The sequence below is a fragment of the Strongylocentrotus purpuratus genome, unplaced genomic scaffold, assembly GCF_000002235.5.
Source record: "Strongylocentrotus purpuratus isolate Spur 01 unplaced genomic scaffold, Spur_5.0 spur5_scaffold_12, whole genome shotgun sequence".
Taxonomy (NCBI): domain Eukaryota; kingdom Metazoa; phylum Echinodermata; class Echinoidea; order Camarodonta; family Strongylocentrotidae; genus Strongylocentrotus; species Strongylocentrotus purpuratus.
Genome location: NW_022145597.1, coordinates 20084157 through 20100326, shown reverse-complemented (window position 1 = coordinate 20100326; position 16170 = coordinate 20084157). Strand labels below are relative to the sequence as shown.

Sequence of the window (16170 nt, the reverse complement as noted above, 5' to 3'; positions counted from 1 at the left end):
TTTAACCTGACACAGAGACTAATGTCATGTTACAATGAAAAAACCTTAGACTACAGTAGACTTGACTAGACCTAGGTCTAAACTTCTTTGGTTAAACACATCTATCAAAGGAAACTATCACTAAGTCAAATTCTCTTCAGCTGGCTGGGAATTAGGTATATTTGGCCCATATTCTTGAAGCCACCTGACTTGATGACTGGTGCATAGAATTAGTCCACGGGTGTAATGGACTTGCGATTGATTAGGATCTATCGCAACTCTTTTGAACGGGGCCCTGGTATGAATATATGGAGGGTGTTATAAAGATATTCAGGTGCCATATGAATAGAGTTTTTGAGTCTTACCTTGTGGTCCAGGTAATCCTGGTTGTCCAGAAGATCCTACATCACCAGGTATACCACGAGGTCCATCACGTCCAGTTTGTCCTTTAGGACCAGGATCTCCAGGCAAACCATTACCAGGTTCTCCAATGAGACCTGCAATCAAAAATAAAAGTGATATGACAATAGGGCCTTTTATGAGATGAACTGCAGGAAATCCAATGTTAACCCTGATTCTGACAAAAAGAGTCCTAAGCCTGACCCTACCCAATCGTTAAACCAAACTTTAATCCTTAACCTAAAGTATACCTCTAATCCTGACTCTCCCTATAACCCTGAACCTACCCCTACCCAAACTCTAACCCTAACCCTACTCCTAACGCTAATCCTGACCCTAACCTTGACCCAATTGTACCATGATGCTAGGGACTAGAACCCTGACAAAATGTTTAACACTTACTCTAACCCTAATCCTCAATCTAATCCAAAACCTAAAAAGAGTTTATTTGACTGTATCATCTGAAAACCAATTACATATCTCCTTCAGTTGATCATATCTTTTGATTTCATATTACCTTAAATCAAGTTTATGATACAGAGAGATGCAATTCATTTCAGGTATTGTGCTACCAATAATGGAGTTTCAATAGTTTTACAGAGGATTATACTAAAAGTCGATTGTTTAAAGTTTCAGGGCCCAATATGGCTTACTTTTCTTTCAACTGGAATCCATCAAAATGGCTGATATTCAAAACCCCATTTGCTATCATATCAACCAGGCCCTAGGTTGCACCAAAGATCTGAAAGCACTGACCCCATGCGCCATGCAAGGCATCCAACACTGGATTGGGACAAACTAATCAAGAGTGAACGTTGTTGCGTAGTGACTCGTGAAGAAGAAGAGTGCCTATTTTGCCTTTGAAGCCGGTAGCCTAACAAATAAAGAGGTTATTTTGGCTTAATTCACAGGCCAATATTCTATTAGATCATGGCTTTTATTTGCTTTCGAATGTCATCACACAAAATGGCAGATCTTCAAAAGTCTTACCTTGAGGTCCAGCATCTCCAACTTGCCCAGGCAGTCCAGCAGGTCCATCTGGTCCTGGACGTCCATCCATTCCAGGAAGACCTTGAATGGTCAGTCCTGCCATACCTTTGTCTCCTTTAGGCCCATCTCGGCCTGGTAAGCCCTGGAACCCATTAGGTCCAGGCATGCCAGGGATACCTGTATGAAGGAAGAAGATAGAAGTGTATTTTCATAGTAATACAGTGAAACCTGAATATAAAGACTGTTCAAGGGACATAAGAAAAGTGGTCTTTATGTACAGGTTCCTTTAATACAGACTTTAAGGAAGACAAAACATGTGGCATTTATAGACGAGTGTTCTATGTATACAGGCGCGTGCTAGAGCAAGTTAATTTGACAGTACACCTATGTAATATCCACAGGTAAGTAGGATTTCATCTCCTAGCTAACCTGATTCAGGGAGTCTTCAACTATACTCTGCATCACAGGTGTGTAGCCATTGAAAATGAATTTAGATAATTATTTCCTCCTTCCGAATGTATGATCTACCATCCACTGATGCTTGCTTAATAAACACAAAGCCTAGAAGTACTCAAGGACTTCCTACAGGTACAGCATTGCAGGGGTCCAAGGTTATTTTCAGTGGAGGAGGCACTGTGGCTCGGTGGTAAAGTCATGGTCTCATAACCAGGAGGTCCCAGATTTGAAACTAAGTCAATGTGCTAGTGGCTTTTGGTAAGACATTAATCCTTATCCTCAAGTTCCTCAGAGAGGACTCAAAAGCTGTCGTTCCCCTGGCTGCTTACACACAATCATACACCTTCTCTCTTAGCATCAAAGCAAGTAACCTTGTTCATGTATCGGGGGTACTCACCTGGGTTGCCTGGCTCTCCTTTCTCTCCGATGCCAACTGGTCCAGGAACTCCTCTATCTCCTGCAGATCCAGGTGGTCCAGGCTGCCCAGCCAAACCATCATAACCTGAATTAAGATTAAGAAATTAACTAACATAGTAATGCTGATGAAGATGATGATGATGATGATGATAATGATGCTGTTGCTGATGGTGCTGCTGATGATAATTATAATAGTAAAAATGATAAGATGACCCTTTTAACAGGTTCTCATTGGAGATTTGACACTATAATATCAACCACCAACAGTGGCCTTCACTTCTTCAACTTGGTGGGACAACGAATTTGCTGTGTGCGAGACTTGTACACACATTAATGGTATTTCCAACGAGTCCAGTACGTATCTGCAAATTATGACAAACTGCTGATGGCAACTGTACATGTATGTTTTCAACAGGAACTTAATATTTTGGACTAGGATTGGGAAGGTGTGGAGGGGGTTAAGACTTGGTGAAAGACTTACCAGTTCTTCCCTTCTCTCCTGGATATCCTCTAGGTCCTGCAGACCCATCACGTCCAGAAGGACCTGGAAGTCCTTTAGTTCCTTTGTCATTAACGGGTACAGAGGGACCCTGGAACAGGTGAATAATAATAATAAGAATTGATAGTACTTTAGTAGTAATGATAATAGTAAGGTTAATGGTAAGGATGATGGTAAAGATGGTAGTGCACATAATAGTAAGGACAATAGACAGGATAACAGAAGGGGTAATAGTAAGGATAATATTCCAAGATAAAAGTAAGGATAATAGCGCATAATTGTAGGGATTATAGTAAGGGTACACATAAGGAGAAAAATAGTAAGAAAACAAGTAAGGAAAATAGCTGGGACAGTAGTAAGGAAAGTAGGAAGCCTAATGTTTAGGATAATAGAAGGATAATAGTCAGGATAGCAAGCAGGGATAGTGGTAGAGACAGTAGACAGGATAATAGGATAATAATTAACACAATAGAAAGGATAATTGTCAGGATAGTAGTACGGATCATAAAAGAACTTACCGGTGGTCCAGGAGGTCCTACTCTTCCTTTTGGTCCTCTGTCTCCCTTGTCTCCCTAAAAATAAGAAAGTAAACAATTTAAAATGTTCATTTCCTCAGTGCACCTCAATGCCAAATTAAGACTTAGGCCTGTATTCTTGAAAGTCACCTAAATTTAGGACAGAATTAATCTCTGCCTGTGTGCATAAATGTAGTCTATTTATGAAATAATATTTATGAAACTAAATTTGAAGTATTGAATTTGTACTCACCGTGATGATTCTGCAACTACTTGTAAGCAAATAAACTTGTCATTGTGAAATTACTTTCTCATTTATCTCATGATCGGTTCAGTTTTGTTTATTCATTATGCAACTTGATAATATGGTAAATCAAACAAAACTTAGGGGTTGATATGTGGTCTCCATCAATCAGTGGACTAAGTTAAGTTAGTTTTGACATACAATGCTTTTAAGAAAACCGGTTTGGTAAATCAAACAAAACTTAAAGGGTTGATATGTGGTCTCCATCAATCAGTGGACTAAGTTAAGTTAGATTTGACATCCAACACCTTCAAGCAAACCGGTCATACATTGATGAACAAAAACATTTGCACATTGGATCATAGCTTCGATGTAAATGAAGGCTTTGTATGCTTCATAAATAATTTCCCTATGCTACATTGTATTCATCATCAGGCATACAGACTATTCAACTGTATCCAGAGAGAGAGGCAAAGAAAGCAAACGAAGTGTTATTCTGTAAGTGTGTAAGGTAATGGAGTAAGAGTTGCAGACTGACCAGTTGACCATTGAATCCTGTTGGTCCAGGGTTGCCTGGTATCCCAGGTGATCCCTTCATTCCTTGGTTGCCTGGAGTGCCATCTTTGCCAATTTTACCCTGGAAGAATACAAAAAAAGAAACACTCATATGTGTGACAGCTACATGACTCTTCTGTGATTCCACACCCTAAGGGCTTTAAAAAATATCATTTGATTAAGCAAATTATCAACATCAAATCACTCAAAGCTGAAGAGCCTTCAAAAATGTCTTTTATGAATCAAGTTTCTAAAGAGATGTCAAAATATAATTTCATTTATCAATCTTATTGCTAAGCCTCCCCCAACCAAGTGTCAACTACCCAAACATTTTTTTATTTCATTTTATTTCTGCATTTTTCCAAATATAATAACTGAATAACAAAGAACATATAAAGGTAAGGTATAAAACAAAATATACAAACAATAATAACTTCATGTGAAAATGTTTTTGTTTTTTACATATGTACATATAACAACAAAACCTAATATTTCTATAACATATTATTCTAGGTTAAAAGTATTATCCAAACTTTCTGTTGAAAAAGTGCAGGAGTCCGGAATCATAAGCGATGCTTGACTAGTATGGCAGCCTCACAAAAAAATCTTAAGGTAATACTTGAAATGAAAAAGTGTTTAAACATGTAGTAAATGATTTGTACTTACCCTGGGTCCTTGAGGGCCTGATAGTCCTTTCTCTCCCTTCAGACCATACTGTCCCTTTGGGCCCTGAAATTTGAAAAATAACAACATCGATTACAAACACACCCTTTACAGATGTTAGGAAGCTTAACATGAGAGATTTCTTGAGATATAATATTCATTGTAACTTCCACTGTTTGAGATCTGATGCAAAATCTGCATATGAAGAAAAAAAATGTACATATACTATTGAATAATACAATTTTGTCAATTTTCAAAAGGTCTAATAAACCAACTATCCTTCTAAAACTGGCATCAAGTAAATTTTCCTTCCACTTTTACATTAAAAAAATAAAAATAGAATGTAAATATATATTACGAGCACCTGCAATCCTGCATGAATGAAAATTCGAATGCGAAAACAGTAAAAACTCTAGTATACAGACAGTTGCAAAGCATATATCAATTGCATTTGGAAAGTAATCATAATAAGGAGAAAACAACTACATTGGATCCGTTTTTAGATCCATTACTTAATCATCTTTCTTTTCCTGTTTGATAATGTAAAATAGAAGTAGCAGTAGTGGTAGTAGTAGTAATAGTAGTAGTAGTTGTTGTAGTAGTAGTAGTTGTTGTAGTAGAAGTAGTTGTAGAAGTAGTAGTATCATTATCATTATATTTACGAAAGGGAAGAAGTAGAAAATGGCCAACCTTCATTCCTTTCATTCCGACGAATCCCTTATCTCCTTTGTCTCCATATTCTCCCTGTAAAACAAAGAATCAAATAAAATTAAGTCAATGATGAGATTTATTGAAAGCCAAGTGGCTAAAAATATTATTTTATTTTCACTTTAATGAAATATTTTCACGCTGGGGTCTGTTTTTTATTTTGATGTTTACACTTGCAACTCAATAAGAGCAATGTTACAAGCCAGGAGGGTTCAAGATTTTTGTTTTCTTTATCATGTTACCATGAGAAAAATGGTCAGCTAAAAGTGATCAGAACTAAACTTTATTCTTCTGCACTCCAAAACGATTTATTCAGGTGACCTCATGTATAAAGAGAAAAATCATTATAATTGTCTCCTAGAATCTTTCTTGCAGTGTATGATATTTATTAAATTTAACATATTTATCATGGATTTCATACCTATGAAAAGTTATAATGATGTAATCGTAAAATTCTCTGAAGCTTTCTGAAATGCAACAGAATTTGAACTGAAATATCCGATTTCATGGTATCAAATTTATTTTGGGGGGTGAATATCAGATCATAATTTTGGAAACTCAGACATATGACATTCATATCAATTATTGCAATTGACAAACTGGCATTATTAGAGAAAGATACATGTAGATATATGCACACATGTTTATTACAATGATATGGAACTCTCACACAAATAGTGAAATAGGCACTCACACCCACACCCACACACATGCAATGCAGAAACACAAGTACAATGGACATAGTGATAACAGGGCATGACCTCCAAAGATACAGACAAATGAGTTACTATATTGCAAGATATGTGACATTAGTATTGCCATTGAACTAATATCTTACCAATGCTCATTATTCAAGAAAAAATGTGTACTGACAAACAATATGAGTAGCCACGACAAGCAGGGGAGGGCTTACTGTAAGCTATGTTTTGCTGTTTTTTTGAATTTTTCAAGTTCCAAACGATTTTATTTTATTAAAAAAAAAAACCATATCATCTGCCGACTCCCAACAGAAGATATCAGTCTGTATCTCTAGAGCCCATGGGAAAAAACACACAAACGAATGGAGTTGATAGATAACATTTGGGGAACCTTGGTGTGATCATTTTCTTTGTCTTACCGTATTTCTTAGTCCACTAAGAATTTAATGGAAACGTTGGAGATGTTTCATTTCAAATCCATTTTAACATGAAAATGATGACTGGATGTCAAGTCATACATCAGAGCTTGAAGTCACGGATTTGAAAGTTTTTAAACTGTTTCATTTTTTGCTTGATAGTCTTAACAGCTAGATAATCGTCTTGATGTATCTAGTAGTTGGACTGCATATATGGAATTTCCATGAGTGTACAGGGTAGTTTACACCAAAATCATTTGTCAGATTGACATAATTTTGATACAAGTTTCAGGGTACACTATTATAAGTAAAAGGGTTCACCAAATGTTATATAACAACTCCCAAGGGATCAAAGGCTAGTCTCACAAAGCCATCACGAGTCTACGTATGTGGAATTGTGGATATCTCATTGGAAGTCATGTTCTTCTATATATGTTTCTTTGAATGTACATGACCTTCAACTTATGATGGTTTTGTGAAACTGGCCCCCTGTTAATAAGATATCCAATGGGATGAGTTACTTAAGAAATATATGTGATCAAATCAAAATAGATGAGAATTAAAACACAGCACAAGAAAACACAGAATCAATGCAAATCACAAATAGCAACAAATCACAAAATAATGAAACAAAAAATAATTGTTAAAGGACGGAAAGAGGAGAAAAATTAACATAATAAGATATATAAGTAAAATATTACATATATAAAATGAATATTAATATAAGGGAGAGAAATGACATGATATGAGAACAACAATGTAAGAAATCATATTAGCGAAACATAAATATCACAGAAAGAACTTGTACATGTATCCTAACACTTTATCATATATATTCCATTCTATTACATTCCCCAATAACAGTGCATGTAACTAATTAAGGATAGTCTTACATCATGTTTTGTGAATACATTCAGCACAAGAAAATTGTACAACTGGATTGACAAACAAAGCAATTGTATTTCTCTGGATGGAGGTATTGAGTCGTATAAATACCTTATTAACTGGCCTATAACTCCATGTAAATGTAGATTTCACAATTACATATAGCTTGAAACATCATACATGTATGTAAATAGTGTGTTTTTTTAACTTTGGCAAGAGAGTATGTCTGACTATAAAATAACACATAGGGTGAGACATCAAGGGAACACATTTTGATGAAAAACACTAATCAATACTTATTGATTCGAGTTTTGACTGGATATCTTAATGAAAAACAGACACTCTTATATTTATTGTGGATAATTGTGCCCAAATGTAAATAATGGCTACAAAAGAAGTGATTATTTTGACTGCAATGATACATGTATCCTATGGCCCAAAATCCAAAAGTTTTAAATTCATTGGAAATCATATACAATAATGTAAGAAATCAATATGTATGAAACATGTAAAATACAAAACGATATGACACAAATACACAAAAGACCACACAGCACGAACAATTATACATGTGATTGACGTTACGACGAATTATGACAAAATGACACTATGACAAAATATATACACAACACAATGGCAACTACATGTAAGTATTCACAAGTTGAGATGTAAAGTATGGTAAATGAATGGTAAAAAATAATGTAATTTATAATAAAACGACATTATGACATTATGATATGAAACTGAAAAAATACACATATGTTCAATGTACTTTCCTATGTCCTACCAGTTTCAGACTAAGGCAACTAAAATATTTTCTTGTAATATCCCATAATCTTTGTTTTTTTACATTGAGATATTTGCATCGAGTTATTACTTTATGGTACAAATAGATGATTTTAAAAGAGAATTAAGAGATAATTCGTAATTTGCCAACTACAAAGTCTAATCAAATTATAGACTCTATTTTTGTATTAAAAAATGATTTAAAAATGAAAAATATATCATAATATAAACAGCTACTACTAGCTTATTTAACAAGAAAAAGATGAATTTTGAACCACAGAGAACCACGAAATGGACCCAAACTTAAATTGAAAAATGATATGCTTGAGAAATGTAATAGGTAATAGTACATTCTCAGAACTGATCAATTTCCTTCAGTTTTGTCCATTATTTACGTTCCTCATGATATCACCTACATAATATGAAATCAACCTTAGATGTAGTGAAAACTCATTGTTTTTTCATAAAAGTAGACTAACAAGAACATTAACAAAACATCAACTACCATCAGACATGTCTTATTATATTACAGGTTTTTAAAGCTGAATATTAAAGAAACCCCACTCCAAAAGAAACAATGCAGGGGAAATAGGAAAAAAAGTATTATAGAAAATTAGGCAGCTGACTCTTATCAACTCTAACTGGCAAAAACTTTGGAATCTTGACAGTGAAGGATTACTTTTCATTTTAATTGAGCAAAACTCAACAAGTATTAACAAAATCCCACTACAAAGTGAATTAGGATAAAAAACTACTGTTATAGGACATTTTTATCACTTCCTAATGAAAAAGTTATCACCAAAACTAAAACTGTAGATATTGCAGATGCCTTAGATCATGGAAACAGGATGAGTGAAGGAAGACTGTTTGACACTTGGCCTTACAGCAGTATGGTTATCAAGATGGGTGTTGAAAAAGGAAAAGAGTTTTGGAGGCTTCCTCACATCATAGATGACGATTGGATAAAGACCATGCAGGAATGAACACAGATGGTAAAAGGAGAAAGGTGATGATGGTGGCGGTGATGATGGTGGTGGAGGTGGTAGTGGTGGTGGTGGTGGTGGTGGTGGTGGTATAGAGGGGTTACCTGGTCTCCCTTTGGACCCGGACGTCCTTGGACGATGGTTGTATCGTTTCCTGTTGCTGCCTGATCCCTACAAGACTCACCCGGCAATCCTTGCGTACCTACGCTACCCTAGAGCGATCATCGGAGAAACAAATTGTGCAACAACAAAATGACATGCATGTTTTCTTTTGGTGCATATTCACTCATTCATCCTTTGGGCAAGCCCACTCATTTCAAGCTCACACTATCTAGGCATCTAGCTACGCAAGCGGTAGCAGTACCTTGATGCCCCGCGGGCCAGGATCCCCTACTATAAGGACAGTTTCACCACCCCCTGTACTAGTACTACATGGTGTACCAGGGCGGCCAGCTACTCCTTCAGCACCCTGCATAGGAAAGCAAAGTCGTGTCATTTGTGGACAATCCACCCGGCTGCAAAGAAATCACATCTCACAAGAATGCATGTATAAATGGATGTATTCACCACAAAATCAGTAGGACCATTAATGAAGGTGGAATAAATTGTTCATTTAATCACCTCTTCTCTCTATAAATTTGATTAAACATTGGATAAAATTGGTAGAAAATCACAAAGCTAAAGCTAGGTCACAAGGCTTTTATTATATTACCAGGAAACCCTTAATATGCAGCTGCAGGATAGTTCTCATTTTGGGTTTTTTCCTTGTGTTTTTTAAGTTTTCAAAGGGACAAGGCCTCTTCAAGGTAAAAGTGAGATTAGGGCAAGGGATGTCTCTTATTTATGATGGACTATTACCCCAAATGTACCATGGCACCAAATACTTTAAAAAGTATAAATCATCTTCCAAGTTCACTGTGTGTTACAGCATTACCTGAACTCACTTAAAGACAAAGCAACTGTTCAGATCCTTGAAAAAATGAAAGTTTGTTAATCATATAATCATAACTAATAATTCATACATAAGAGTGAATATATAACTTAAATGTATCTATATATAATTAGAGAATATTTATACTATAAATATAGGTAAACACAACCCATATTAGCTAAGATTTTAAATAACATGTCTCTTGTGCTTATACCTGTTAAACTTTCCATAAGATGAAAACAAATCACTGATTTTTTTGTGGGAATCTATTCTCCTTTTAACCAATAGTCTGAAACATTAAAATTTATACTTCTGGTTATTTCTTTAATGATGTAATCAAATTGCTTTCACAAGGATCTAAAGTGCTAAATTTTACTTAAAACCAAGAATTTTCCCCCTTCATAACACCAATGTACCAATTACTTGATGACACGTAAATTCAAATATGATATTTGCATAGTATGTAATTGTTTAAAAGTGCCTTAATAGATATATTGTTTGCTCTTTCATTACAAATTGTTTTACTGGTTTTACTGGTACCAAAAAGACTTACCTTTTCTCCTTTACCGCCTTGGTACTGAACTCCAGGTTGTCCAGGTTCTCCTTTTAAACCTCTTGCTCCTTTGGAACCCTAAGTTTACAGGGGAAAAAATAATTTCATCATAATCATAACCAAGATTAAATTAATTTCAATACAGACAACCAGATCACATTTTGTGTGTAGTACAAGTAGGGTATTGAAGAAATTTTAAATGATTTACTTTTTTAAACTAATGCAATTCCCCCTTTCCATTTCATACTGTCGATTCAGAGCAAGAAGGGCATTACTTCATATTATTTGTTTTGGTATCTGTAGGGTGTTCATTCTGTGTCACATGATAGGAGTTAATGTCCTTCTGGCTCCAAAAAGATGAAACCCTTTTTAATTTAGAGTAAACACCTTTCTCGCTCTTTAGCAAATAGTATTCTTCTCTGAACACCCTAACAAATGAAACTGCTGACAAAGATGGAGATCTATAATAATGATAGTAAGGATATTTCCACACCATATTTCCCGATAGAGTATCCCTCAAGGCAATAATATAAAATGAAATAAATCTAATACAGAAGTATCTCAACACAATAAATACAGAGATACTGTAGGGTAAAGAACGTAGGAAGCCTGGATGACCCTTCCTAACTGACCGCCTCTACATGTGCATGGTGTAATATCATGCAAGCCATCATGTGCTAGACTCTTCACCTCAATAATTACATTACATGGATAAATATGGCACATATGGTAATTCAATTTGGAGGAATGTTTGGAATCCGACATAATTAGGGACAGGTCATAAATAGTTTTCTCTCCACAGATCTCTTAACCTCTCACAGCTCTCATCCCATCTGTCTTCGACTCTCTCTCTCTCTCTCTCTTCCTCTCCTTTGTCATTTCTTCTTTCCTCTCTCTATCATTCCCCATCTCATGGCTCAAATAGTTTGTTCTCTACGGCTCTAATCAAATACTAGTCCTGTCTGTCTTCTTCTATATTCCTCTTGCTTTTCTATTCTTCTTTCTCTCTTTCTCTCTCTCTCTCTCTCCCTCTCTCTTTCTTTGTCCCGTGTCTCTATGTCTCTCTCTCTCTATCTATCTATCTATCTTTCTCTTCATTCCCCATTTATTGCTATTCTAGTACTACCTCTACAGCTCTCTTAACATATTAAGGTCTCATCCCATCTGTCTTCCTCTCTCAGTCTCTCTTCCTCTTTTTATCTATTATTTTCTTTTCTCTATCCTTTTCATCCCTCATCTCTCACTACCTTATCCTTCTACCCCATCATTCTTCCTCTTTCCTTTGTCTATTTCAACATACAACCTACATTACACATCCCTTTTATATATGCAAATCTAGATTTACCGTCATATATCTAAATACAATATTCACAACAATCAAAGAGCTTTATATTGCTTTCAAATCAGTGATTGAAAATATGACACATAAGATGCAATCTTAATTATTGTATTTTTCTCTCCCTCAATCATTACTACAGCAGCAATGGTGGATGTATTGGCTGGGTAGTGGTTCACAAAGGGAAACAAAAATACTTACTAATAGACCTGGATCTCCAGATATTCCTTTAGGTCCAGTTGGCCCAGAATCTCCAGGTGTTCCCTACATCAGAATCATAACAAAAACAGATTATATATTATATGAGAAAATAAATTAAAAGAAAATGGAATTAATATTGCTTTCTAATATGATATTAAACTCATGAGTTTGACTTGTTATATGCATGTAGAAATTGATTTCAAGTTCTAGATTTAACATTTTCTAAATTGGTGGCAGCGGTGGGATTGAGGCTTTCTCAACATGATAATACATTTGCTACATAGACATTTTCTTCAGCCATACCTTATCAAAGCTCTAGGGTCTGGTTTCCACTTGGTTAATAGATCAGGTGTAGGGTTAGGCTTAGGTGTGTTTGATCCAGTGATAAAGTTAGGAGATAATATTTTGAAGGAAGTTGTTCGTAGAGATTGATACCATAGCATATGTTGTATAACCCCTGATACTGGGGATATTAGAAATCATTGGCTAAATTTCTCTAGTGTTTCTCGATGTTGGCAAGGTGGCAACATGATGGAATGAACAGCCATCGGAAACATCCAACTGAGGTCTTAAACTTGAAAAAAAGAGGGCTGGGCATTCAACAAAATATTCTTCCAACTTATCTCGCTTAGAAGAACTTGAGCAAAAGAGAGTACTTACAGGGTATCCGTCTCTGCCGAGTCTTCCAGGTTCTCCTTTGATTCCTTTCAATCCATAAGTAGTGTCACCAGGTGGCCCCTGCAAGAAGGAGCAAGGAAAAAGAGATACTTGATACAACATATTGTTAGAACACAGAGTTGTAAAACTCAAATCTTTATCTGCTTTGATGGACTAACTTAAAGGTTACCACAGTTGACTTTGTCACATGTTGATGTACATCTAATGGCAGACTAGGATTTCAATCCGTAGCAGATAATCACATTAGCGTTCAATCAACTAGCAATAAGGAACCCCCTATGAAAAAGGGTAGTGAGTAATTCTGCATATATATTTACACCAGTCCAAGCAAAATTCAATGTCAAAAATGCTTTTGGGGACCTCCATTTGCTACAGACGCAATCAACAGCACCTAAGGTTTGGTATAAAAGTTCACTGAAAAAAGGTGTATATCGGTATATCAGTTCATGATTGAGACACTCAGACAACAAAGATTTATCATATTGGAGCATAAAGACAGATGATGCACTAAAAGTTTCATCCATTTCAAGGAATATAACTAACATACAATACAAGAAAAACACCATAATCACTTTCATTAACTCAAAGAATCATATTTCATTCATTAGAGTTGCACATATGTACCATTACACATATACGTCTGCATGTAATCATATTACTAAAGTGTACTTTTCTAATGTTTAAACTCTTAAACAATACATTTTTTAAATGAGTGATCTCATCAAGTACTTTTGCTGACAAAATCAGACAAAACAACACATCACGAGACAGAAGTATTATTAAAGGGGAAGTCAATCCTGATATATGGCTGGTTTTCATAACAGCTGGAAAATGAGAGAAACAAGATTAGTGAAAGTTTGAGCTAATAGGAAGGTTATGAAGTTTTGAAATTGTAATCAATGAAACACAAACAGCCAACTTTCAAGGTCTGATCTCATTTGCTTTGTACTGAAATTTTCATAACTTTCGATTTTCTTAGTTATTAATAAAGAAATAGATTTTTTTCATACAGGGGTTGTATGGAAACATACTTTCAATTATATCTAGGGTGGACACATGATTGAAATTTTTCTTTAAACTTTCAGAAAAGTGAGAAAACCTTATTTATCATTGGATCTTGTTCAGAATAATACTCCTCTGTTTCTCTTATTCTTCTGCTTCTATTAAAACCAAATGGCTATCAGGATAGACTTTCCCTTTAAGCTTATTCCCAGTCATAACAGCAATAAAGAAAAGGACTCTAATACCACCCAGACTCTTCTATCAACATTAATAATGGCACTTTTCCAGTATAAAAAGTATAAAAACACAATGATCTTGAGCCCTTTCCTGAATCCCAAGTTTAATTGTTTCCTGCATGACAGGATAAAAACAGATTGGAGGACAACCAATTGAATGGTGTATTATCACCACAGGTGGTAGGTAAAGTGCAGGTATGAATATCATTAAGGATGAACTCAGGATTGTTACTTTTCCTCTTTTAAACCTGACCTAGCTGTACTACATATTCGATTCAAGGATGTGACATATAAAAATGGTGTCAAATCCCCCCTCAATCAGTTATATATTTAAAATCGGAGGATAAGAAGTTATTAATGTCACTCAATTCTTTGATGAAAAAGATCCATTCTGAAAAGCAGAACAAATATAATGCAAGTGACAAGGTGGAATGGGTGGGATTTTCTTCCATTCCCGAAGAATTCAGCACTTCTGCTGGAACCCAGTTTCTCTGAGATGAGAATAGTTTGTTCCCACATATTCCAACTCAGAGCGCATCCAATTTGTTAGCAGATTTATATCCATCATGTAGGTTAACTACTGCTAACCCTGACTGAAACCAAACATCAAAATGTCAACACAATCTAGTTTGAAGGACCCCTCCATGGGAACAGCTGGGTGAAAATAAGTGTATTTTGAATTTGGAACATCTCTTTTTATTCAACTGAAAAATTGCAGTGTGTATTTTTGTTACTACACTTTGGTACACTTTTACTACACATAGATTAGACATCACCATTTTCTTTCAAGATATAGAGTATAATAAACCCATGCTTTGGACAAAATTTCTGTAGAATTAAAAAAAATTTCCAGAAGGGTTTTTATCATTGTGCATCTCCCTGTTATCAGTACTTCACAGGCGCGGATCCAGGATTTCTTAGGGGAGGGGGCCCAACTTTTTTCTTTTTTTTTGCTCCCGAAAATTTGAAATTCGCGCCGGCCGAAAAGTCGCTCAGTGGGGGGGGGGGTACAGAGCACAATTTTTTTTTTTTTTTTTTTTTTTTTTTTTTGCTCCCGAAAATTTGAAAAACGCGCCGGCCGAAAATTCGCTCAGTGGGGGGGGGGGGGGGGGGGGGGGGGGTAGTGAGCACATTTTTTTTTTTTTGATCCTCAAAAAAATTTCAATTTGCACCCCTCCCTTGAGCGCCAGGGGGGGGGGGCCCAACCCCCAAAAATCGTAAAAATCACGTGATTTTACATGATTTTTTTCTCAAGGGGGGGGGCCCGGGCCCCCCGGGCCCCCCCCCCCTGGATCCGCCACTGGTACTTCATATCATGTTATTCATTCAATCTATTTTCATAGAGAATTTTAAAAAGAAAAGCCACCCATTGACACAAGGAAATGTTATTATTTACCTTGCTAAAGAATAACAAATGTTTCTGCTAGAATGAACAGGGCATATCCACTTTATAGCCCTACTGGCCTACTCATTACCAATAATCTAAAGTTTGGAAGTTCATGGAAAAGTCTTTGAAATAAGGGGACCCCTCTTTCCCCTCATTACCTTCATTTTACCTTTAAGTGATCCAATTATTTCATGTCATTCAAACCACAACAAGCTACCCCTTCCCTGTCATGATGACATACACTTCAGTAGTGGTGAGTGGATCAACAATGATCGGTTTGTGAGGGGGTGAGTGAAATAGAAACAAGGTTGTTTATCAAGGTCCCCCGTCTGACCTTTGGCTGGGAGTAGAGAAACAGGTTGACGCGCTCAAACTTTAGGAGCACAACCGAGGCTTTGTTCAGTATTATCCCAAGGGAGTAGAGATAAAAACTGATTTTTCATATGACCTGCAGCATTCTGGTCTCTCATTTTGTGGGGGGTGATTCATATCTGTGATAACTCCATTAGCAAAAGCTTGTATGGTATAAAGAGTTCTTACAATTTTATGAAGTGCACTCCAGCTCAAACACACACCCACACCCACACCAAGGGGGGAAGAGATAAAGAGCAAGGGAGACATATAAATAGATAGATAGACAAGATAAATACATA

At 35.9% G+C, this 16170-nt stretch overlaps 1 protein-coding gene across 1 annotated transcript in view; it reads right to left on the bottom strand.

Annotated features, from left to right (window-relative positions):
• Positions 1-16170, bottom strand: part of COLP3alpha (3 alpha procollagen) — a 50307-nt gene that overhangs the window by 18769 nt on the left and 15368 nt on the right. The window contains 12 exon segments of the mRNA NM_214466.1: positions 345-476; positions 1369-1545; positions 2222-2326; positions 2723-2831; positions 3259-3312; positions 4038-4136; positions 4721-4783; positions 5408-5461; positions 9298-9405; positions 10678-10755; positions 12215-12277; positions 12875-12952. Coding sequence (NP_999631.1) covers positions 345-476; positions 1369-1545; positions 2222-2326; positions 2723-2831; positions 3259-3312; positions 4038-4136; positions 4721-4783; positions 5408-5461; positions 9298-9405; positions 10678-10755; positions 12215-12277; positions 12875-12952 — 1120 coding nt within the window.